This window comes from Panicum virgatum, chromosome 6K (genome assembly GCF_016808335.1).
Source record: "Panicum virgatum strain AP13 chromosome 6K, P.virgatum_v5, whole genome shotgun sequence".
In the NCBI taxonomy this organism is placed as follows: Eukaryota; Viridiplantae; Streptophyta; class Magnoliopsida; order Poales; family Poaceae; genus Panicum; species Panicum virgatum.
Window position 1 is genome coordinate 38,112,807 of NC_053141.1, and position 22,444 is coordinate 38,135,250.

Below are 22,444 nucleotides of genomic sequence, written 5' to 3' on the forward strand. Positions count from 1 at the left end.
TGGCTGCGCGCCTGCCACGAACCCTGCTCTTGCGCCTGTGCCCTCCTGGTGGACCGGAACATGCGGCCGAAGACGGCGACAGCGTCGGGGCCCGAGAGCCGCACGATCCCGACCGCCGCCGGTCCGCCTCCGAGGGAGGTGACGATGGCCGCAATGGTCCCGGGACCGCCGCCTCAGCCCCGCCGCTGTAGTCCTGGCGCATCTAGTGCGGGGGCAGGCGTGCCGGCTTGGGCGAGCACTCGTGGCCGGGGAGGACGGGGGCTGGCCGGAGGTTGGGGAAGGATCTGGCAGGTGGGGTCCATTAGTCAGCGGGTGAAAGGGTGGGGACCACCCGGCGGAGAGGACTAGAGAAGGAGGAGATAGGGGTAAGATGGTTATTTCCCACACCTTCTCCACGCTGGCAAGGTGAGTTGGCGTGCCACGTCGCCAAAAGTGGCAAAAACGAAACACTGAACACTGTTCGGATGGCAAATATGTTAGCTTTATTCTAAAAGTGACAAATGGATGAGTGACATCCGTAAAGATGGCAAATATTTAAATTTCCCGGCTGGTGGCAGTGCTGGACCGGCCATGCACGAGGGGGACGCGACACGACGCCGCGTGAGTGCCGCAGCGGCGCGCGTTGCATCGCACTGTTGAATGTTGATGCTGCTGCTGCCTGAGGTGAAGCGTAGTGGTACTCGGCGAGCTCCGTCCCCTGGGACCAAATCGGCGATGGATCTTGGAACGGCCTTTTGGCATCCACTGGGAGAGTACAGGAGTAGGGACTCGAGACCGGGGCATTGAGAAGCTGGGACCGTACAAGAATGAGGAATAGAATCATCCTTATCAGTTATTGCCCTGAGCAACTGCTGCTGGTGACTTCTCCCATGTAAATCGCTATAGCGACAATAAAAACAGTTTCAGCAGCCGTTTCAGCCCAACCAAATCTTCTCCGCCGAACTTCTATTCCGGTGTTGTTCACGTTCAAATCGGGATGGGCGGCGGCTGGAAGCCACCAATCCTCTGTAATTCAAATATTTATACTGATTCTCCAAAATAAGATAAAGATAACAATATAGCATATATTTGAACTAAAAAGAATTAGAAGCGAAGAATCACTAATTTACACCCGAATCTGTGCAGTCAGGCAGAGCATAGAAAACACGGTCTTGGGCTCGTGGTGCTTTATACACAGGTAAGGCGCGGGTATTTGGCCTGCTAAAGATTATTCAAAAGAAAAATTGGCCTGCTAAAAAAAGGCATTGGGTCCACATTTGGTGAGGCCCACTAAAGATCTGAGACAAAGGCCGGCCCGACGCTTGCCCGCCCCGGCCGTTTTGCAGCCACACAGCCACATGACGTCTCGCGGCCAAGTCTGGTGACCGTCGCGCGTCGTCCGCGTCCTACCGTCTCGAGTCGTCGACTCGACTCAACTCTGTTCCCGCGCGGAGCCGGGGCACCGCCGTGCTGCTCTGCTCGGCTGCTCGTTCCGCCCAGGCCGGCGGTCATGTCATACAACATGACAACAAGCTTCATATACATCCGACAAGTTTGCTAGTAGGACTCTACTTGTGAGTTTTTACTTTTTTGGCTATGCACAGGTGACAATTGGGTAAGAATTTTAGATGAGGAGGTCAGAAGTTCAGGACAAGTGAGCAGCTGAGCAGACCTCTGTAGAACTTTCTAGAACCTTCCGGATTTATTTTCTCCTCTCATACTCCAGGGTCTTGCTTGAATCCAGTATTTGGGTTCATAAAACAATATCACAATTTATTCCACCACACACACACGGTACAGAAAGTCTGCGTTTCCGACCGTGATGCTGTTCTTATAACCACGCATTACGCCGATAGAGATACACTGTTTATACAGACACATAATAACGTCACACACATCTTATTCAGACAGGCGCCAACCCAACTACCCAAGGCACCCTTGAGGCCTTCACATATACTACTACTTGCTTATCCTGACGTAAAGAATGTAGAGGTCCCGAGATAGAGACAGACAGAGATAGACAGATCGCGTTCCTCCCTGTGGCCATCAGACGTCAAATCCCCAAGTTCATCACGTACTATCTCAGATATCAATCCTACATAAATCTCGCTTTCCATCATAGCTCGAGGAAAACGAACTCCTCGATCGCTGGGATGCCGCCGATCTTCTCCAGCGTCTCCTTGTCGGGCTCCTCGTCGACGCCGATGGCCATGATGGCCTGCTTGCCGCGGAACGTCCGGCCGACGCTCATGAAGCTGATGTTCACGTTCCTCTGGCCGAGGATGTTGCCGACCTTGCCGATCATCCCGGGCTGGTCGATCTGACGGCACAGGATCAGATTTCCCTCCAGGCTGACGTCCACCTCGTAGGGGCCCACGAGGGTGAGGTGGGGCACGCCGTACTTGACCCGGCCCTCCAGCACGATGTCCCCGCCGTCGCTGATGGCGCCGGCGAACTTGGACTGCACCTGCGAGAGCCGGACCTGGATCGACTCCAGCGGCGCCTCGGCGGCCGGGCTGTCGTGCGCGACGCGCTCCTCCGTGATGCGGAGGCCGCGCTGCTTCGCGGTGTAGTCCGCGTTCACCAGGTTCACGAACGTGCTGGACACGGGCTCCACCAGGCCCTTGGTCACCATCGCGCGGAGGAGCCTCGTGTCGTCCAGGTCGTCGGGGCCGCGGGCTGTGGTGTACACCACCTTCACGCCCTTGATGCCGCTCTCGCCGGCGACGAGCTGCACAGCCAGCCTGCCGAGCTTCTCTGCCAGCGAAACGTAAGGAGCGAGCTCTGACAGAACCTGCCAAATGCAACAAACATATCAATCATCTCCCGGTACATGCACAACTGAAGCGTACCCCATTGACAAGTGACATGTCGATTGTCGAAAGAGAGAAGCTTTTGTTACCTCAGCTGGGACCATGGGCGCATTCACGGCTGTCGCTGCGAGCTCGCCCTTCAGTGCACCAACCACAGCTTCCGCGATCTCGATAGCGACTCCTTCCTGCAGTTTTGGCGTGATCAGTGAAGTTAGTTCATCATCCGAGACAGCGGCAAGTGGCTTGCATCAATACAGGGCATGGTTGTAGGTAAGATGCAGACCTGGGCCTCCACAGTACTTGCTCCAAGGTGGGGTGTTACAGTCACGTTCTCATGCAACACCAGCTTGCTGTCCTTAGGTGGGGGCTCCACGGTGAAGACATCAAGAGCCGCCTGCTCCACATTGGCAAAGAAAAAGGTCAGCTTTCAGCGGAATCGATCTTCACAACCAATTGTGGTAAAGTAGAACTTTTTTTTTTGAAAATTAGTAAAGTAGAACTTGAATTGAAGAGACTTCTCATGATCACCTGCGCAACTTTGCCTGAATCAAGGGCCCTCACTAGAGCATCTTCATCGATCACTCCGCCCCTGGCCACATTGATGATCCGAACACCAGTCTTCATCTTGGCAAAGGACTCGTCATTGAAGATCTTGGATGTTGTCGGTATCAGTGGCATGTGGAGGGAGATGAAATCGGCTCTTGCTATGGCCTCGTCGAAAGAAACCAGCTCTACTCCGATGGCACGCGCCCGATCGGCAGGGGCATAGGGATCATGGGCGATCACATGCATACCGAGCCCTTTCGCTCGGCGTGCTACCTCTGAACCAACCTTACCGAATCCCATGATGGCAAGAGTCTTCCCAACTAGGGAAACCCCCACGTACTTGCTTCTTTGCCATTTACCTGTGTGAAATGAAAAATTATAATAAGAATATTTATTAGAGAGAATGATTGCACAGTTGCTTCAAGACTTAACAGGGCATTTCAAGAAGATCAGCACACATATGAATTTTCCTTTTGGTGATGGCATATGATTTAATTTAACTAGCATAACCAGATAGAATACTTGCTTTTGTATTATTCCTCAGGTCACAGCGTCATATAATTAGCTAGCATCCACAACAGATAAGCACTTTGCAGTAACGATATCAAGTTTAGCAGGTGAATTCAATAAAGATGGACTTCCGTATACTATGCTTCAAATTAGCAAAGTTTGGTGCCATCCGAAGCAGGAAGTAGAAAGAGTATCCTTTTGTTTTTTATTAGTATCCAGAAGTCCAGATATTAAATAGCGAATGGCTAATACAATTAGCATTGTTGTCTGGAAAAGTTTTAATAAATAGCTATATTCACTTTCTATAAATATTATATTTAACACAAGCGCCCAGGGATCATATTCTCCACTAAACTGAGGCACCAGGTTCCTTTTAAAAAAGTTCAATAGGGACATATTACCAAGTAGTAGCTGTTAGATTCCTCAAGCAGCAACCAGCAACTGAATTTGAACCACTTTTATCTCACAGTACACGTTGAATGATAGGTTTGCTGCAATAATGCATTTCCAAAGGACAGAACAGTTTGAGGTCCCAATCTTAATCTCCAGACACACCAGGGTTAAAAAAACCGACTGGAACCAGTCCGGAAACCGCGGTTACCGGTCAAACCGGTCCGGACCGGTTCCGGTTCCGGCCGATTTCAAACCGGCCCAAATTTAAAATTCAAATTTGAATTCAAAAAAATGAAAAAATATCAAAAAAATTCCTAAAAATACTTCAAGTTGCGACGAATCTAATGGTGTCAAATTTTTTCAAATATTCGTTCATTTAGTATACTTTGCGGGCATTTGAATTTAAACAAAAAAAAAAGCGTGCATACAAAAGTATACAAATACAATGTAAAACATGTTATACATTGTATTAATATAAAAGTAGTATAAAAGAGGATTGGAGGGTTCATTTAGGCTAAAAACATGTTATATAAAAATTCAAATTTTGAACTAAAGTCGGTTTTTTTGTTCAACGGACCGGTTTCCACTCAAACCGGACCGGTTTACCGGTCAAACCGGTCGGCTAACCGATGGAAACCGATTGAACTGGCGTCTATAGTTTGAAATTTGAATTTGACCGGTTTTTACCGGTTTCCAGTCAAACCGGACCGGTAAACCGGAACCGGGCGGCGGCGGTTTGACCTCACCAGTCGGTAAAAAAAACCCCTGAGACACTAACAGCATAATCACCTGGCCTATCCTGAATTATAGTGCATCTCTTTTGGTCAAACAGACAAGGAGCTAAACGTTTTCGGTAAATTGGTGGGTTGTCAGTATCTGAAAGGGACTTCACAGGATTGAAAATGGGCAATGGACTCTCAATCAACTGCAGCAGTTATCAGGCCAGCATCACAATCAATTAGATCGTAGGCTAAAAGAGTCTTAGCAATGTGTACAGTAAACCCTTTTGTAGGGTCAGTTGATTAGCTGAAGTAGACGTTGTCCTTACATATGTACAGTATTCAATAAATTGATAATAATCAGATCTGCATAGTAGGTACTAGCAGCACATAAAAAGGACGGGTAGTGACGACTTCTTTGGTGTTGGTGGTGCTAGCAAGATAAAAGGAAGGGCCCAACAACAGCCGACGGGTCTGTTGGTGCGGTTCCGTCAAATACTATTTCTACTTTATTCACAGGAAGCAAGATCCCTCAAATGGCTTCAATAATTGGATCTTTATATAGGCCCACCCTGTAGTATAACCCCACATTGGATACATGTATAATACTTGGTGTTGTTGGGCTTGTACGCGTGTTGTATGGGCTTGTTCCAGTGTGCCTATGTGAAACCTGATTCGTTGTGAGATGGGCACAAGTAGAGAACGTGTAGCCAACCAGATTCATTGAACCTGCCCATATTTCAGTATACTCCTACAATCTTTCAGTCTGGAGATCCGAACCTCAGTAAGTACACTGACTAACGGGGACCACTGGGGTTATTTGACCATCACAGGGTTAATCACCATGTGGAGAAATCAAGGAAGGGAATCACACACGTGGACCCAGCAAACTTGCAAAGCTGGTGCGCAGCCAGACAGCATGGCATGGTTGAACTGTAAAACTAAAAAAAGTAGATTACTGTAGAAATGGATCGCACTATGCCACTATCTTAAAATAGTTGATATACCTTGTTTGAGAACAAAACTGTAGCCTAAACCGTGACGCTCGTGCTTGTCACGAGACAACGTAACAAAATATAGGTGCTATCCTCTGCTCCTAAATACGCAATGGGAATAATCAATTAGAAGAAAGTTTGCATAAACAAATCGTTAATGGCCATTGGCCACCAGCAATTATTTAAGCTCTCAAGCTCTATTTTATTATCTATTTTTGATCTGCCAGATTCGACGACGACATAAACAAATGCTTAGATTTGTTTAAGACGAAACTGTTGCCTAAGCTGGGATGCTCGTGCATGTCATCAAAAGTCAGTGCTATCCTCAACTTTGCAATGGAAATACAGTAGGAGTATTATCTAATTAGAAGAAAGTTTGTGATGGGATCACTGAGCACCAGAGGCTACTAACCGCTCCAGGTTTATTTTATTTGCGTTGCCAGATTCGATGGCGACATGAAACAATGCAACAACCTGCTTCGCGTCCGGACCAATGCAAATAAACTGATTCTAGAAGGACCCTACTGTTCATTGGTTTGGCCTGCCCCTCTCTCTCTCTCTCTCTCTAGCACGTGAACCCAAGGCTAAACATGATTAACCACCCGCTGGCCGCAGCATACGACAAAATGAGATGGAGGCCAAGTTAATCAACCAACCAACCAAGCAAACCGAGGAGGAGAGGGCTTTGATCAGGGTCACTCACCGGCCTTGAGCGCGGCGTCGGCCTGCGAGACGTTGCGCGCCATGGACGCGAGCAGCGCGATGCCGTGCTCCGCGGCGGCGACGGTGTTGGCGGTGGGCGCGTTGACGACGAGGCAGCCGGCCTCGGTGGCGGCCTGGAGGTCGACGTTGTCGATCCCGACGCCCGCGCGGCCCACGACCCGCAGCCGCCCGCGCCCGGCCTCCAGCACCTCCCGCGTCACCTTGGTGCCGCTGCGCACGATGAGCGCGTCGAACTGGGGCACCCTGGCGAGGAGCTCCGCGGGGGCCATGCCGTACGCGCACTCTACGTCCGCGAACTCCCGCAGCACCGCCAGCCCGGCCTCGCTCAGCTTCTCGGCCACCAGCACCGCGGGCTTGGGCCGCAGCGCCCCGTCCGACCCGGCCCGCGAGATCCGGCGCGCCGGCGCCTCCGCCGCCGCCACGGGCGCTGGCGACGACAGCGTCGCGCACCGGACGCGGAGCAGCCGCGCCGCGGACGGAAGCGAGGCCGAGGCCGAGGAGGCGGCGGCGAGTCGGCGTGCCCGCGCCCCCGCGGGGCTCGCGGCCGCGGCGGCGGCCGCGTGCGGGGTGGGGAGCAGCGCGCGCGAGGCGGCCATGCCTTCTGGCGCGGTGGGGTGGCTGATTCGGATCCCCGCCCGGTGATTCGCGTCTGCGTTCGAAGCGTTTCGCTGGCTTGGCTGGCTGGCGAGAGGTCCGCGGAGGAAGAAGGGGGGGATGGTTTATAAACAAACGCGAGAGGTGGGTGATGGGCTGGTGCGAAGGAGGAGGTAGGTGGGGTTATTCTGGGGATCGCTTTTGTTTCAAGGGTGGGCCCGGGAGTTATTGATGGGGATCAGTGCGGGCCGTGCATCCGGTTCGTCGGATATTTTGCGCTTGCTCCAGTACGGTGAACAGATGATGGAGCGTTTGTGATGGAGCAGAGGAGGAATCAAAGTTGACAGTGTTTGGCGAGAGGCGAGAGCAATTTGGGCTGTGCTTGGCGTGCATGCTGAACTGCTAATTTTGGCTGGTGAGTTCATGCTGTTCGTGGATTAAGCATGGATAATGTTGGAGGGGAAGCGCTCGACCTAAATTTGGACACAGATTCTGTCCGGTGGTTTGACTGTCCAATGTTTTTCGGTTATGGACGGCTGAGGAGCTCCTAGTATCTCGCCGGTAATCCGATTCGGTCCCGAACACATGGAGTTCTCGTGTCGTTGCCCGTTCTATCCGTCAAACAGCTCTCTCTTACTTCGAGCCTGCTCCTACCATTTTAGCACTACTCTTCAGTCCCAAAACGTGAAACTCCCGTGGGCCGATCTACCCGTTAACAGAATGTTCTCTTATCGTCGGAAATGATCCCACGAAAGGATTCGACGACCGAGCAGCGACCCTCTCGTGCCTTCTACTGAGCTCGTGGAAGTCTGAGGCTGTGTTTAGTTCGTGAAAAAATTTGAGTTTTAATGCTGTAGCACATTTCGTTGTTATTTGATAATTAATGTATAATCATGAATTAATTAGATTTAAAAAATTCATCTCTTATGAATCAATTATACTGTGTAATTAGTTATTTTTTCAACTATATTTAATGCCACGTGCATGTGTCCGAATATTCGATGCGACGGATATTATTGGAATTTTTTTCGAACTAAGCAGTACCTGAATTTGAAATCACTTAAATGTAACGAAACAAGCCCGTACAATTGCATGCACAGTGCAGGCTGAAAGCTGGAAGCCTGAAAGTCACCGAATTCGTTCCGCACAAATAGAACGTCGCAATGTCCACTCGGCCTAAAAGAGTAAAAGTACAACAAAAGCACCGGTGCAAATTGCATGCACCCGAAGCGACCGACGACTACAATCACCACACGCACACTACACTCGAGCAAGTGGCAGCACGGCAGTGACGTCACGGGACGCACCTGACCCCACCGCCGGGTCGTCCCCCCGTTGTTCTCCAAAGCTGGGGGCCCCGCTGTTTTTACTTTTCACAGAGTGCGTGGAAACTTCCCTCCGTTGCTCCGGCCAAGACTCCGGGGGAGGGATGCTTCGTCGCAGCTTCCATCCGTCTCACTCTCACGTGCGGCAGCGGCAGCGAGCTCGCGTTGGACTCGCCGGCTCGCCGCCGTGCCCCTGCTTCCAGCCGCCGTGCCGTGGGATGGCTCTCCTGGTCAGTGTCACCACTCACCACCGTGCGGCAGCCAGTGGGAACTGGGAAGTGCGGAGACCTGCAGACGCCGTGCGCGCGCGGAAACGTGGCTCCGCGCAGCCGGGGGCGAGGGCGACGGGAATCAGGAGAGAGAGATGCCGTATGCGGATCCGCGCCCCGGAGCAGATCGGCACCTCGACAGTGATCGCTGGCCACGGAGGTGGGGAGGGAAGCGATAGCGATACAGTGACACGCCCGTTGCTTCCTCTTCTTGTAAAGAAAAATAAAGATGCGCTAGCTTGTGGCCGCGTACGCGACAACTGACAACTGGGGGAGTTTTCTTTGTTTCACTGTCCCCTCCTTGTGGTGTGGTAGACTAGTAGTGGCGCGGTGCGACGCCCACACTTCGGAGCAAGGATGAATTCGTATGTTTATTCGAATGCCAAATTTTTGGTTATTTTTCTTCGATTATGGACAAATAAAATATAGAATTTACTATGTAAATTCATAGCCTTGTATTTAATATTGATCTTATAAAGATTCATAAAAACTAAACCTCAAATTTATCATATATATTCTCAAATAATAGATATAAAAATTCGAATACGAATCGGATACGGATTCGAATCTTTTTTCACCTTTTTAATTTTAGGGAGCAAATAATACATAAAAAAATCTATACAAAATTTTATTCTTATGTGTAATAATATGCTTGATAATATAAAAAAAATTAGCATAAAATTTTAAACATATCTATTTTAAAATATTAAATTTATTCTAAGAATTCGGATGTCTCCATCCTTACTTCGGATATTGCCTTCCCTGCCTAGTGGCCGGGCTGCCATGTTGGACTGCTGGTAGAAGGGGATTAAGATATTGAAGCATGTTTGCCCGTACTTTAACAGCAAGTAGTTTAATATCCTTGGTGGAGTTGTGAATTCCCGGGTGGGTCGATATTTTCTACTACCTCTGAAAGTGTCAAGGACCCGTGGTAGATCTTGGCAGCTGCAGACGTAGTGACCGTTTGACGCACCGAAGAGGCAGGAGCTACTGAGCTACCAGCCACACACTCTCATCGTTCTTCGACCCCAGCACTCCTCTTGCAAAAGCCATGCTTTGCCACAAGTATTCTTTACCTACCTTATTTTTTCTTTCTTTCGCAATTCTTTCAAGTTATCAAGTGTAAGTGTGTAACTTGGCTGATTCATCACTCGTCAGAGTGTTCAAAAATGCACGTTTGAAGTTTCTTCCCATTTAGTATTGTCTCTTCGCTTCCTTACAAAAATCCAAAAAGGAAAACATAAAAGGATACGTCCCTTGCCATTTTCCTGCTGGCTGTTTCCCAAATCGATGTCTTTCAACTACAGGACTTTCGCAAACATAGCTGCGCAACACCTATAAACTTCATAGAATTTGATCAAAAGCATAAACTATACTCAATCGAACTCGATGAGACCACTGGACTATTTCCGTTAGCTAACTCTAGCTTATCCAAATCACGAAAGAATGACCACTTCATTAAGTGCACGATAGCTGCAACAGAAATGGCAAGAAGTTGCTAGTATATAGCTCTTCCCCGAACATGCACTGCTTCACCCAGACTTGCATAGCCAGGTACGTATGCATACAACTACGAATTACTGCTAAAGTAGATGCACTATTATATAGATGTTTATACTTGACAGCTCATGTAGATTGGTAGTCCATACTTGTCAAAGAAAAAACTTAAAAGATTGCCTCAGTGGCCCAGTTCAAGTTGATTCTTGTGCCTTCTGTGGACAAAAATGTCATGCCACACCGCCAAACTGCATTTATCAACGTTTTCCATACAAGTATGATATCAAGGTTAAACAAGAAATTCTATCACAATACATCGGGTAACCGAGCATCTCCAAAAGTTTGGCAAATGGAGTTGGCATCCTTAATTTTTGGCAAAAAACACTTAAAACACCCCTCCAACAGTTTGGCAAACGACTTGGCAAAATATGGCAACTTGGCAAAAACCCTCCCTCACCACGCATATTTAGCAACTTGGCAAAGGGCTTGGCAAATCCTCTCCCTGCTTGCATGCTGCGTACTAACCACGAAAATAAAGTCTTCTCCCTGCTTGCATGCTGCCTATTGCCTTTTTTTATTTATTTTGCCAAGTCCGAAATAACAAACTATTGGAGAGGAACTGTTTTTTTTTACTTGACAAATAGTTTTGGGAGTTGGCAAATCACAAGATTTGCCAAGTAGAATATGGCAAACTTTTGAAGATGCTCTTCCTATGTTTCCCCGAGATCTCACGTGTACACTAATTCACAAAATCAAGACTTTTTACCATCTGGTGGTACCTTTACACCCATGAGTCCTAGCAGATTCGAAGCTGGACCGGGAAGGCCTTGTTGAGAAGAGTATGAGTTTAGAATGCTCTCCACAAGGTTCAAATCCACATCCACTGGAGTCATCTCCCCATCAGTAGCTGCAGCATTTGATGGGCCCTGCAAGGCTCCACAATGTTTTGGATCAGTAAAATGAAATAACACTTCTAGAGAAAATGAACACAGTGCCTAGTTTCTAATTAACAATTTGATAAGTCTTGGATTCGCCAAATACAGGTCCTTCTCACAAAAAAGACAAGACCAGGGGTATTTTTGTAATTTCACACCATGCATTGGTTTGCGTGTCTGGTCTTAGAATTGCATTTATTTTGGGACTGAGGGAGTAGGTTGGATGTGCATTACAGGCTAGAACAATTTTGCAAATGATAGGGAAAACTGGCAAGAAAGGCAGAAACATGCAAATCCGAAATAAGAAAAATCTGCAGACAAATGTCACAGAAATTAAAAGGAGATTGTATACATCGATTTCTTCCAGCGTAGATTTACAGAGAAAGATGCTGTGTGATAAACTTCTTAAACTTTCAGATTAGCTAACCATATTTCTGTCAGCATCCTTGGAAATTTAAAACATGGCACGGAAACCTTCACAATATAACCACTAGGAAGGAAATTAAAAGCCAATGAATATGAGAGCCATTTGGATGTTGGTTGTTGGGAGCTCATTAGTGTTTAAAGTTCTTGTGGAACCTTAACGCCATAAGATGGTCCTCATTTGAACCTCAATATGGATGTTTTTTTTTTTTGCAATTTAGTCACAATTTTTTCCCCTGAAAGAGCATCATAATGATAGGACTTTTAATAACCAATTTAGCTAACACACTGATCCAAATTCTGTCAACTTTACCTACTCTGATTCAAGAGTCCACAGGACAGTGCCCTATCCTAAACACAAGATGAAAAAAATGGAAGCAGGCAACATCTCAAATAGACAAGGATACCTCATCGATGGTGCCTGTACGTGGTGCCCGAGCAAAGCTTTTCTCAAGAGTGGTACTGCTTAGCTCTTTATTTAAAGCATCTGAATATGATTCCATAAAAGAATCATCCATATCCTTGTCACCTAATTCCTCAGTAAAATCATTCTCTTCATCAGAATCATCTGTGCCACAACAAACATTCTTAATCAGTAACTTCCAGTTCATACATAATGAGGTCCAAAACTAAGATTCAGGTATCATAGAGGTAGCAGAATGAAGCCATAAAAAAGTTTGAGACATATATACTTAAGGACGGAAAGAATAATAGTAATACATGAATATCTGAACTGGAAGAAGGTACAACAATATAGTTTATATGGTTTGATCAATCCCCAAAACATCATAGTTACTTTACAGCCCCTTGCCCTGTTAACTACTAGGCGCATTTGTTCAGTTTCCATTCAACCACAAAAGAAATCAAATATTTAGTACGTCAGCGATTTAATCATCATATTCACTAAAAGACATGAGCAAGTAATAGAGGATCTCAGTTTGCAATGATCTCAAATCAAGCAATCCGGTCCATCCCCACTCCAAAAAAGTTTCCATAAAGGAAAGTAAAATCTTCACCACAAGGGATGACCCAGCACTAATAACCATCTCTGGGAATAGTCAACACTTATAACTGACGATGTAACAAAGGTAAAAGAAAAGCTCCTGAATGACATAAGGAAAGAAACAGATACCAAAGTCCATGTCAGAAGATGAGGATTTTCTATCAAAACCGTCATCACTGCCAGCTTGCTCTCGTGAACCTTCACCAAAAACTGACTCCATGGCCTTGAAGAACTGGTTGACATCTAGGTCCACTGATTCCATATCTCTCCTACATGAGGGGAAAAAATAAATTGATGAATACCAAAAGGACCTTTTCAGTAGCAAGATGCTCACTTAAGTAGATATAAAATAGATAAGATTAAATCGCATGAAACCATTCAGGTAGCACAACTGCACAAGCACTAGCAAAACAAACCAATTGCAACTCAGATGCACACAGACAATAATGTAACATCTTTTATTTTGCTCTACCTTCTGTCTATGATTTGAATCTCGAGAATATCCTTCAGCCTCAACTCCCAACCATTAAATCTATAACTTAAAGCCACCCCAGATCTAGGGCAACAAGCATAAACCTATACTCAATTCAATAGCACTGTATGCAGATAACTGTGAGATCAAGATATGTCCTAGGTTATCCTCATGTGATAAGGCCATCACACGATGCTCAGTGATGTCTTCTTAGATATTAATGTAGGAGCACACTCTGAAAGGGACTGCACGAAGCGTCTCAAACGCAGGACACAACAAATTGGAAGGTACCTAATAAAAAGCAAATTCACATACTGAAGTAACAATAGAGACCAAATGTTCAAATCACTCACAGGTCGTAGCAAAAGGCACAGAGATGACAGAAATTACAGCTGACAAATGTGCAACATACTGTCTGTTGGGGTTACTTACTTGTTCGGCAGTTAGATTAAAGTATTTCTAAAGCATCATAACTGATGTTCTACTTACAATCTTATATGTATACAGTATTCCCAGATGTAGTGGACATTTCGGTGATTTGTAATGGACATGAGAAGTTTGGACAAAAACTGTATATCTTAAAGAATACAGATGCCAGCAACAGTCGAAGAAACAAAACTAAATTTCTGAAGAACTTGTCCAACTGACAAGTTCAATTAGTGATATGTTAATCAAAACAGAAACCTCTGTTATATAAATATAAATGAATCTAGAGGAAAACCTGTTCGCAGGAACTTCAGCTCCCTCGAAGCTGGACATTTTGCGAACAAAATCTTGCATGGATTCTGTAATCTCTCCCAGCTTGAACTGGTCTGCCTGGGATTTAGAACCGCCAGAGACACTTTGCTTTTGACTTTTCCTGTGCTTCTTTGCAGCTTCATACTCTTCCAGTTCTTTCTCCCTTTCGCGGAGCTCAGCATTTAACTCCTCCTCCCCACCATATAACCAGGAGTCATCATCACTAGGAGGAAGGTCAACGCCTTTAAATTCATCGGCTGAGTATGACATTGATAGGATTTCATCAATTCTACGGACTGGTTCACTTAGTATCTCCCTGTGACATACCACAAGAGTGTTATAACATTGAAAAAGAATTGCACTGTCCCTGGTAATTTAGTTTAAAGATATTATCAGTGGTTCAAATATGTGTTTGTGACACAGTATGGTAAAGCTAGCAAGGTAGCCTCAAGAATTCTGGAATGTCATTCACTACTTTCCTATCATTTTCCTAGAGAACATGGCTATGACTGCACTTCAGGAAGGAACAGATAATGAATACAAAATCAGATAGATTTTTCTAAGGGTAGAAACTAAACAGCTTCTGATTGGAGTAACTGCATGATCACATTGTTTTTTTGGCACAAAAAAGAAATAGATAGCTAAATCCACATACCTCGTTCTTGAGTACAAAGTGGAGCTCTTGTAATATTGCATTGCATTCTCCATAACCCTATTGTACTCCTTTGACCCAGGAAGCAGCCCCTCAAAGCATCCAGTGGCCTCCAAGCTTTTCCTGTAAACCTCCCACGTGCTCCCTTTACCTTCTTCCCCCTGGCGTCGTCTCTCCTGGTACATCATCTCGAATCCGCAGGCAATCTTCATCCCCAGCTCCGCCTCCATCCATTTCTCCGGCCCCTCCTCCCTTCTCGGCATTGGGTAACCCCTGGGCGCCTGGAAGTTCTGCTGCACGAGCTGTGCGTACATTGCTCGCGTCATCCGCACCGAGGTTCTCACCATCTCGACCCCCTCCCCACTGGGCCCCTTGAGGAATTTCTCCATCCTCGCCGCGTGCTTCATGGTGTCGATGTCCCGGTCATAGAACCCCTCGACGGCTCGCGCGATCAGGCACGGCTCCTCCTTGAGCACCTTCGCCACGGGCGCCGGGACGATAACACGCGCCGTGTGGAGGTTCTCCGCCGCCCGCTCTGGCAGCCCGGCGATGCGGCGCTGTATCGCCGCCTGGACGGCGTCGGGGGCGCGGGTGTCGACGGAGTCGTCGTTGACGGCGGCGAGCGCGGCCTCCAGGGCCGGCGTCTCCGGGAAGAGGGAGGGCGGCAGGATGTGGAGCTCGCCGCGGAAGATGAAGACGCGGTTGGGGGCGGACTCCGGGTCGAGCCACCGCGGGAGCGCGAAGGCTGCCTCGATGAGGAGGAACTCCCCGTCGGAGTCCCAGGCGCGGGCGGCGACGTCGGGGAAGGCGCGGGTGAGCGCGAAGAGGAGTGAGACGGCGAGCCACTCGTCGGGGAGGGAGTCGCCGAAGCGGAGCGCGCCGTGGAGGTGGGGCACGGGCGGCGAGGCGCAGAGCGCGCAGGGGGCGGCCGGGTCGGCAGGGACGGAGAGCGTGAAGGGGTCCCGGTGGAAGAGGTGGGAGGAGAGGAAGGGAGCGAGGTGGGAGAGGAGGGAGAGGTGCAGGGACTGCAGCGAGGCGAGGAGCGCGGGCGCGGGGAGCTTGGTGGGGAGCGGGAGCGGGTAGACAGCGTAGAAGAGGGTGTCGTCCGGCGGGCGGCGGGAGGGGAACGGGAAGGGGTTGGAGGTGGTGGCGGTGGCGGTGGCCGCCATGGAGACGAGGCGAGGTGAGAGGATGGGAGACGGGAGGGACTCGCAGAGCGGCGCTGAGTTTGGGTCCGGGCACGGGGTTTGGGGGGATTTTGGTGGAGACGGACGGCCGGACGGGCTCGCCGGCTCGGAGTCTCTTGGACGCCGCCGCGGCGGTGCGGGAAGGTGCTGGATTTGTGATGACTTGTTGGTTCCATGCAGGCCAGACGCCAGGTGGGCTCTGGCCCTCAGCCGAACCCGCTCCGCTAGGAGCCGCCGACTCAGGAAGGCCCAGTAAAATTTGCCTAAAAAAAGGCCCAGTAAATTTTTTTAGATTGGCCCAGTAAAATCTTTGTCACGGATAAAATGCTCTTCTATTTTCATGGTACCGTTTTTTTTAGATTTTCATTGTACCGTTTTGAGAGATTAACAAGAAGGTAAAAACATTACATTTACTTATTACCATATTTGGTACTAATTGAGTACCCCATGCTCTTGCATGCATATACTAAACAGAATAACAATTACTCATTTTTGACAAATTTTTAAATCCCAATTGACTTGTTTTTTTTTAAGATAGAGCGATTCACATTTTTTATAAAAAAATCACGCAGCAAGCAGAAACATTGATTAAGATAGTGCAATGCACGCCGTGCAAGCATGTCGATGGATCACTCGAATATTGCAAGCTTCAGTTTGCATGTCAACAGAATCATAGGAGAGATCTATTTCCAGCAACATCTGTTCACTAGCTTAGTTGTGCAATACATACAATTACACAAGGGAGGGAGCATATTATGGTACAGTTGGACGAGCTAGCGTTGCTGATGGAGGACGATTAGAATCTGGGGCTCCACTCTGCGTCTGCAGCGCAAGGGCCTAAAGAATCAACCACATTACCTGGGGCAGGAAACTGCAACCTAGAAGGAAAAATGCCAAGGCAAAATTGAATGATCACTGATCAACAAATTGCGACAGTGACATTCGTCAAACCCACAATGTAGGTTCCATGGGCTAGATGATGAAATTGTCCATCATGTGGTTGATTACGTCTGCTCCATCCGAGTTTAGCCAATAGCTTTTCACCTGGTATTGGCAGAGTACAAGATTATTGTAATGGACATGTACCAGGCATACGCAATGTTATCACAAAAAGTGCAGTGAAAGACATGAGCTTTTGGAGCCAGAGCTAACACGAGCAATGTCATCTTTAATAAACAAAAGAAGAAAAGGCTTCCCGTGATTCAAGGTAGCATTAAAAATGTTAGTACCAGTCAATCTGAAGTAAAGAAAGATATTAACAATTAATTTACTAAGCTTGTAAGTTTGATGCATGATTTTGATATAATACAAACAATTGTAAAGTAGAGAAGGCAACCCTGCAAGCAAGAGGGAGTATACTTCGCCATTTTTTGTCCTTCTTTAGTTGTATTAGATTAGATCAGAATCTACTAGGTATTGAAGGTCTGACAATGCTGCTACCAATACAAACAGATAAAAGGATTATACTAGTAACATTTGAACTTGGTAAGTCAAATAGCGAAGTTCCTCATAAGTCATAAGCACTTATTGGTATCTTCTAGGAATACTAGACGCAACACACAAAATACATACTCTAGCGAGCTCTCGATGCCTCACGTTCTACTTTATCCATCTGAGCTGCCCAAAGGAAGTTCAGATGCCACAAAATGCAAGTCATCCAGTCAAAAGTGTGAACTTAATCTGAAATAGTTTTTTTTAAAAAAAATTGTACCTGAATGGTGTTATGTGCAACTAATCTTTGGCTGCTTTTCTGGAAGCTCACATCAACACGTTCCCATGGAACTTGCGTAAGGCCTCTTATCATCTCCTCTGCATATAGAGGGAATTCTTGTCAGCTGTTGTTAAACAAATAGGATTTTGGAATAAACTAATATTCTAATCTGAAGAAAGAATAATGTTAAGTTAAGCGTATGTAGGAAGTTGAGAAGTATATCGAAATCATTAATGGACAATATAAAATATTCCATGTAGCAAATTTGACTGAATGGCTCGAGATACAATCTTTATAACTAAATGTAGAAAAATATTCCGTAGTTACTATGCAAAAACAGAGGCTGGAGATGTAGAAGTGCAGCACTACCAGAAGACATGCATAATTCTCTCAGCACAGGGGAAAAGGCAAAGGAAAGACATGTGTGATTCACTTAAAAATTCCAGTATTTAATGGCTCTTCATACATTCCTCATCAAAAAACGATTGAATGAGAAGTCAGCATACCTTCTGGGTCATAAAGATTAGCATGGGCTTCTGTTTCATTATTGTCTGCAACTTCCTTCTCAACATAGACAATATGTGGATATTTTTCATCACGAACTAGAAGACGATGCTACAGGTGCCGAAGAAAGGTAAATTGGTTCAGTAATAAATACAATTGATAGTCTATTTATTTACAGAGCAGACAGTATAAAAAGAAAGTACTTTTGGCAACTCATGCTGACGCCGGATTGATGACGTTCTCCACCCAACCATATCTTTTTTTTTAAGTTAAGTGGATACCATGTCCAGGTAAGAAATGTAACTCAGCATGAATAATTAGTACACAGAGAAGAAATGAGGATCTTGAAGGATACGGTCAAAATTGGCATTAGCATATGCTACACGCCGTTTGAAGGAGCGCAACGCAGACCTGCATAAGAGAATATACTGTACTTAGATGTGACACAGCTGAAGAAAGAATAGGACTTCATTTCCATACAAATCCATAATATCAACCATTTCAAATAGAAATGATACATCAACTATTCCATGTAACAACCTGAATTGTAAGTCATCACAGTCATCAACCATTCGAAGGAGGAGCGGCCGTCTGCCATCATCATTGTCTGTAAGGAACAAATGCTTTCCAGTTCTCCCAACAATCAAGTGTGCAGTTTCTGATGCTCTTCTCTCAAGGAAAGGCAGGCCACATAGAAAAGGTAGCTGGTGGAAGAATCTGAACATGAGACTAACATTACTGAAGAATTTGAATGTTCTTGCTCTACTTCAAGTGAAATCAAGGCACTTCGTGATTATAGTAACACATAGGAAAACTAAATTAACAGAAAACCTGAGTATCCAGTAAATTTGCAGAAATGACAAAAACCAAGTTCTATGATGTTGCATGGCTGGTATTGCACAGATGTAGCTAGAACCTAAGATTTCCAATAATCAATTCAAACAATGGTAGGGTAGCGTTTAACCATGTGAAGTTAACACAGGAAATAACAAACTGATCGATTTAACTCTTGTTATATAAACAGCGAAACAGATCAGTATTACCTGTTTGTTTCCACTTGAACCTAAATGTGGTGATGCAAATGTTATAAAATTCATAGGTTCTAAGCCAGCAATGAGACCCTCCGAGTGTTCAACGTCATCTCTGCTCTTCCCGGCAGAAAACTTACTTCTGTTATTAAGTTCATAAAGCCTTCCTATAGCATATCTGGCAACAAGACCACCAAGAGAGTGTGCCACAAACGAGATCTTCTTCACACCACTTCTTTGCTCTACAACCGATAGAACCTATAATAATTCATTTAGGTTCCAATATGAAATGATAAGTTTAAAATATATTAAAAGAAGCCCAGAAGCTACCAACTTGGCACAAAGTAACACATAATTGACATTGTTAACCTCAACAGGGCTTGTATATAATAACAAAAACATCATAAATTGTGGTTAATGTTACATAAAAAGAGATAATTAAATGGATTGGCCAAACATACACATGGAGCTAAGTTCTAACAATCACAGAAATGATTAGTAAACGCAAAATATATTACCTCATTCGCAAGCCTTTCACCCATTAAGTCAACACCATCAAATGTCTGAGTCGCAGAGTTGCATTGACTTCCTGCACAAAAAGGTCAAGTTTAAATCTATTTACAAGACAAGGAAGAATCATAGAACGAAGAGAACATGAATGCCAAATTCAAAAGGAATTTCACAAAACTACACTTACACTTCCCAAGCTATAAACAATATTATACTTCTGCAAACTTATTTCAGAAAGCACTTCTAAAAACAACTGCACTTAGACTAGTAATAACAAGTGCACGGTCCAAGAAAAAAGGAATAAAAGATCTTATGTGCTTGCATAGTTCCTTTGAGCTCAGACAGTTAGACTTAATATGATAATTCCTATTGGATTAAAACCAGGTCGTGTCAACTGGGATTTCTCGGATCAAGATCCGGCATGCAACTAGCCAACTAGGTGATGCTACAAATGCATCTTATGATTGCATAGGAAGAAAGAGTATCACAAACTAGTAATGCTAATTCAGACTTTCTCATATATAAGTGGTCGTAGGAGGACACAGACACACAGTTACTTCACCTCCATGCCAAGTTGTGTTGCCCATCTACATCACTATCTCCTAACCGATTTGTCAGAGCACTTAGTCACACTGTGTGGTGATCTGCTTACAAACTCATGTTTCTCTTTCAAACAGTAGCTTGAGTAATAAATAGTATGACAAAATGAGAAGTGCCTAACCTCCCACTTTCTCGTCAACTGGACAACTATTTGCAAGTTGCCATGGACTGACAGACACTCAATCTTCCATTATTATTTCATACATCCCAACTTAATGTTATCACTTCATCTAAAAAAAAGTTACTGTATTTCAACCATCCAAAATCGTATCACGAATAGGAATGTTAAACCAATATCACAATAACCTCCCCAAAAAAGTTCAAACACGCACAATTCCACAAATGAAGATGCCTTCTAACTCAGCCAGACAATCCGCGACTCAACGAACCACATTTAACAATCAAAGAATGAAATGCAATACGCAACGGATCGGGTTTACTCACGGTGCACGATCACCTTGTCCGGCATCCGCCTCACGAACTGCTCCGCCGCGAACTTCCAATCGTCCGCACTGCAAAACGACAACAAGGGGCAAAACTTAAGCCACGCCAAACCAACACGCGCAAGCCGGGGCAACCAACTAGGCTGCAGCGCCCGCGGATCCACCTCCCGACGAGGCCATTGACCATGATGACGAGGTGCTCGGGGAACCCCCCGCCCTGAGCCACCTCCGCGTCCGCACCGGCGCTCCACACGTCCTCCCCTCCGCCGCGCGCCGGCTCGACCTCCACCTCGGGCGGCTTCCCCTTCGCCTCCTTCACCGCCGCCGCCGTCCCCGCCGCGGCCGGCGACGGCGCCGGCCGGAAGCACGCCGTCCACCGCCCGCCGCCGCTCCCAGCCGCCGCCTCCGAGGAGCTGAGCGCCAGCCGCAGCCTCGCGACGGCGCGCGGCCACCGCGAGGGCTGGGGCCCGGAGGCCGGACTCGCGGCGCGGCCCATCGAGCCGGTGCCGGCGGCGATCATCCGGCGGCGAGGAGGGTGTGGGGGCCGGAGGGGGGGGAGACTGTACCGGCCGCGTAGACCTAGATGCGGCGTGTGGAACCGGCGCCTACTGGTGTGGTCGTTACTTCGCCGGGAAGGTGGGGACCCGAGGGAACGTGCAGGTGAGGAGGGGCAGAAGCTTCGGGGCGAGCAGGGGAAGATGACAATGATTGTACTGTGCTAATGGAGGTGACGAGGGGGAAAACAAAGCAAAAGGGCAAGCGAAAATGCATCGTTGAGTTCATGTGGGCTGTAAAGCGCGTAAGCAAACCAGCCTGATCCGGTGGCTGACAATCGACAACCAACCACTACTGCTTCAAGTTGCAAAGCTTCCATTTTTTCCTTTTATTAAAGGGAAGGACGCTATATAGTTGTAGTTGCTACGTTGGCAATAATATTTTTTAAACAATTAGCACCCAATCACTCCACGTTGTTGTAAAAGACTATTTCCTTCTTGATACAAAGAAACGTAGCTCTCTTACATTTTCAATTGAAAAAAAAATCCTCCGAGGCAGATCTAGAAGTTGAACATTTGCAACTCATCTTCCCTTTCTTCCTCTCCTTCGCTTTCTCCTCCTCTTCAACAATGTTGGGGTGTGTTTGTGGGGTGGGGGGCGCTACTGTCAAAGCTCATACAAATCTTCTAAGTTCTCGTGAGGGTTACATTATTTTTCACTTAAAAGAGTGTTTTGGCATCACCATATTCTTGAATGCTTAGTTTATTAAAAGAACTCATGAGTATTTCAATCCAACATCTGAAAATGATGTAGCTCAATTAGTTCTAGAGCATTACAACTTTGATATATTTTGCATATTTTCATAACCAGAATTAGTGGTCGATGTAATATACTAGTGGCTATATTCATGTCTAAGACATCATTGATCTCATTAGGTAAATGACTTGATAATTTTTTTAATGAATCCATAAATGACTTGATAGTCTTGGCCTAGATATTATTACAAAATGAGTATTGGTCTAAAAATTGGTTTCCACAAAAGAATTTTATTGGAAAATCAATGATGAAAAGTGGGAGAAAGCTCAAAGTAGGAGCTTCCCATGCCTGTCTTGGAGTTGAAGAGCCGACATGCGTTCAACTCACATACTAAAATCACCTTTTGATGTGGCCTATGAGGATGAGCCTTCAATTTTAATTTAGATGAACGTATGCGTGCAGGTGTGGATGTAGTGTGTTGTGTGTCAGTTTCAATTTGTACTAAAAATAAAAGGTTCGTCCCAAGCTTCCTTGTAGTCTCGACTTAAGCCAGTTTTTTTATGGCATTTTAGATTATAACTCAAGAGAGACAATTATCCGCTCATTCGAGCTGCACAGATAGTG

At 46.3% G+C, this 22,444-nt stretch overlaps 3 protein-coding genes across 3 annotated transcripts; all 3 read right to left on the reverse strand.

Moving 5' to 3' along the window:
• Positions 1 to 1,725: 1,725 nt before the first annotated feature.
• On the reverse strand, positions 1,726 to 7,374 carry LOC120712510 (D-3-phosphoglycerate dehydrogenase 1, chloroplastic-like). Its single transcript, XM_039998311.1, has 5 exons — positions 6,659 to 7,374; positions 3,321 to 3,697; positions 3,076 to 3,186; positions 2,882 to 2,977; positions 1,726 to 2,773 (listed from the first exon to the last, which is right to left on the reverse strand). The coding sequence occupies exons 1-5, from the start codon at positions 7,272 to 7,274 to the stop codon at positions 2,096 to 2,098; spliced, it is 1,878 nt and encodes a 625-aa protein (XP_039854245.1). The 5' UTR covers positions 7,275 to 7,374; the 3' UTR covers positions 1,726 to 2,095.
• Positions 7,375 to 10,515: 3,141 nt separating this feature from the next.
• LOC120712512 (protein ecdysoneless homolog) lies at positions 10,516 to 15,988 on the reverse strand. Its single transcript, XM_039998312.1, has 5 exons — positions 14,590 to 15,988; positions 13,918 to 14,250; positions 12,854 to 12,993; positions 12,129 to 12,289; positions 10,516 to 11,289 (listed from the first exon to the last, which is right to left on the reverse strand). The coding sequence occupies exons 1-5, from the start codon at positions 15,753 to 15,755 to the stop codon at positions 11,116 to 11,118; spliced, it is 1,974 nt and encodes a 657-aa protein (XP_039854246.1). The 5' UTR covers positions 15,756 to 15,988; the 3' UTR covers positions 10,516 to 11,115.
• A 373-nt stretch (positions 15,989 to 16,361) lies between these two features.
• Positions 16,362 to 21,362, reverse strand: LOC120712513. The gene is made up of 10 exons (XM_039998313.1): positions 20,734 to 21,362; positions 20,571 to 20,638; positions 19,535 to 19,605; positions 19,032 to 19,274; positions 18,529 to 18,692; positions 18,344 to 18,399; positions 18,192 to 18,244; positions 17,991 to 18,099; positions 17,485 to 17,582; positions 16,362 to 16,817 (listed from the first exon to the last, which is right to left on the reverse strand). Exons 1-10 carry the CDS (start codon positions 21,087 to 21,089, stop codon positions 16,746 to 16,748), a joined length of 1,290 nt encoding a protein of 429 aa, XP_039854247.1. The 5' UTR covers positions 21,090 to 21,362; the 3' UTR covers positions 16,362 to 16,745.
• Between the last annotated feature and the right edge of the window lie 1,082 nt (positions 21,363 to 22,444).

Excerpts from the sequence above, each read along its gene's own strand:
- LOC120712510 (XM_039998311.1), bottom strand. The coding sequence starts at position 7,274 with ATGGCCGCCTCGCGCGCGCTGCTCCCCACCCCGCACGCGGCCGCCGCC. Across the intron at positions 3,698-6,658 it reads CGACGCCGCGCTCAAGGCCG|GTAAATGGCAAAGAAGCAAG; the intron begins GTGAGTGACCCT and ends CATTTCACACAG. Across the intron at positions 2,978-3,075 it reads CAAGTACTGTGGAGGCCCAG|GAAGGAGTCGCTATCGAGAT; the intron begins GTCTGCATCTTA and ends CCAAAACTGCAG.
- LOC120712512 (XM_039998312.1), bottom strand. The coding sequence starts at position 15,755 with ATGGCGGCCACCGCCACCGCCACCACCTCCAACCCCTTCCCGTTCCCC. Across the intron at positions 12,994-13,917 it reads GCTGAAGTTCCTGCGAACAG|GAGAGATATGGAATCAGTGG; the intron begins GTTTTCCTCTAG and ends CCCCTCATGTAG. Across the intron at positions 11,290-12,128 it reads GTACAGGCACCATCGATGAG|GGCCCATCAAATGCTGCAGC; the intron begins GTATCCTTGTCT and ends GGAGCCTTGCAG.
- LOC120712513 (XM_039998313.1), bottom strand. The coding sequence starts at position 21,089 with ATGATCGCCGCCGGCACCGGCTCGATGGGCCGCGCCGCGAGTCCGGCC. Across the intron at positions 19,606-20,570 it reads GGACAAGGTGATCGTGCACC|GAAGTCAATGCAACTCTGCG; the intron begins GTGAGTAAACCC and ends CTTTTTGTGCAG. Across the intron at positions 19,275-19,534 it reads GTGAAAGGCTTGCGAATGAG|GTTCTATCGGTTGTAGAGCA; the intron begins GTAATATATTTT and ends GAATTATTATAG.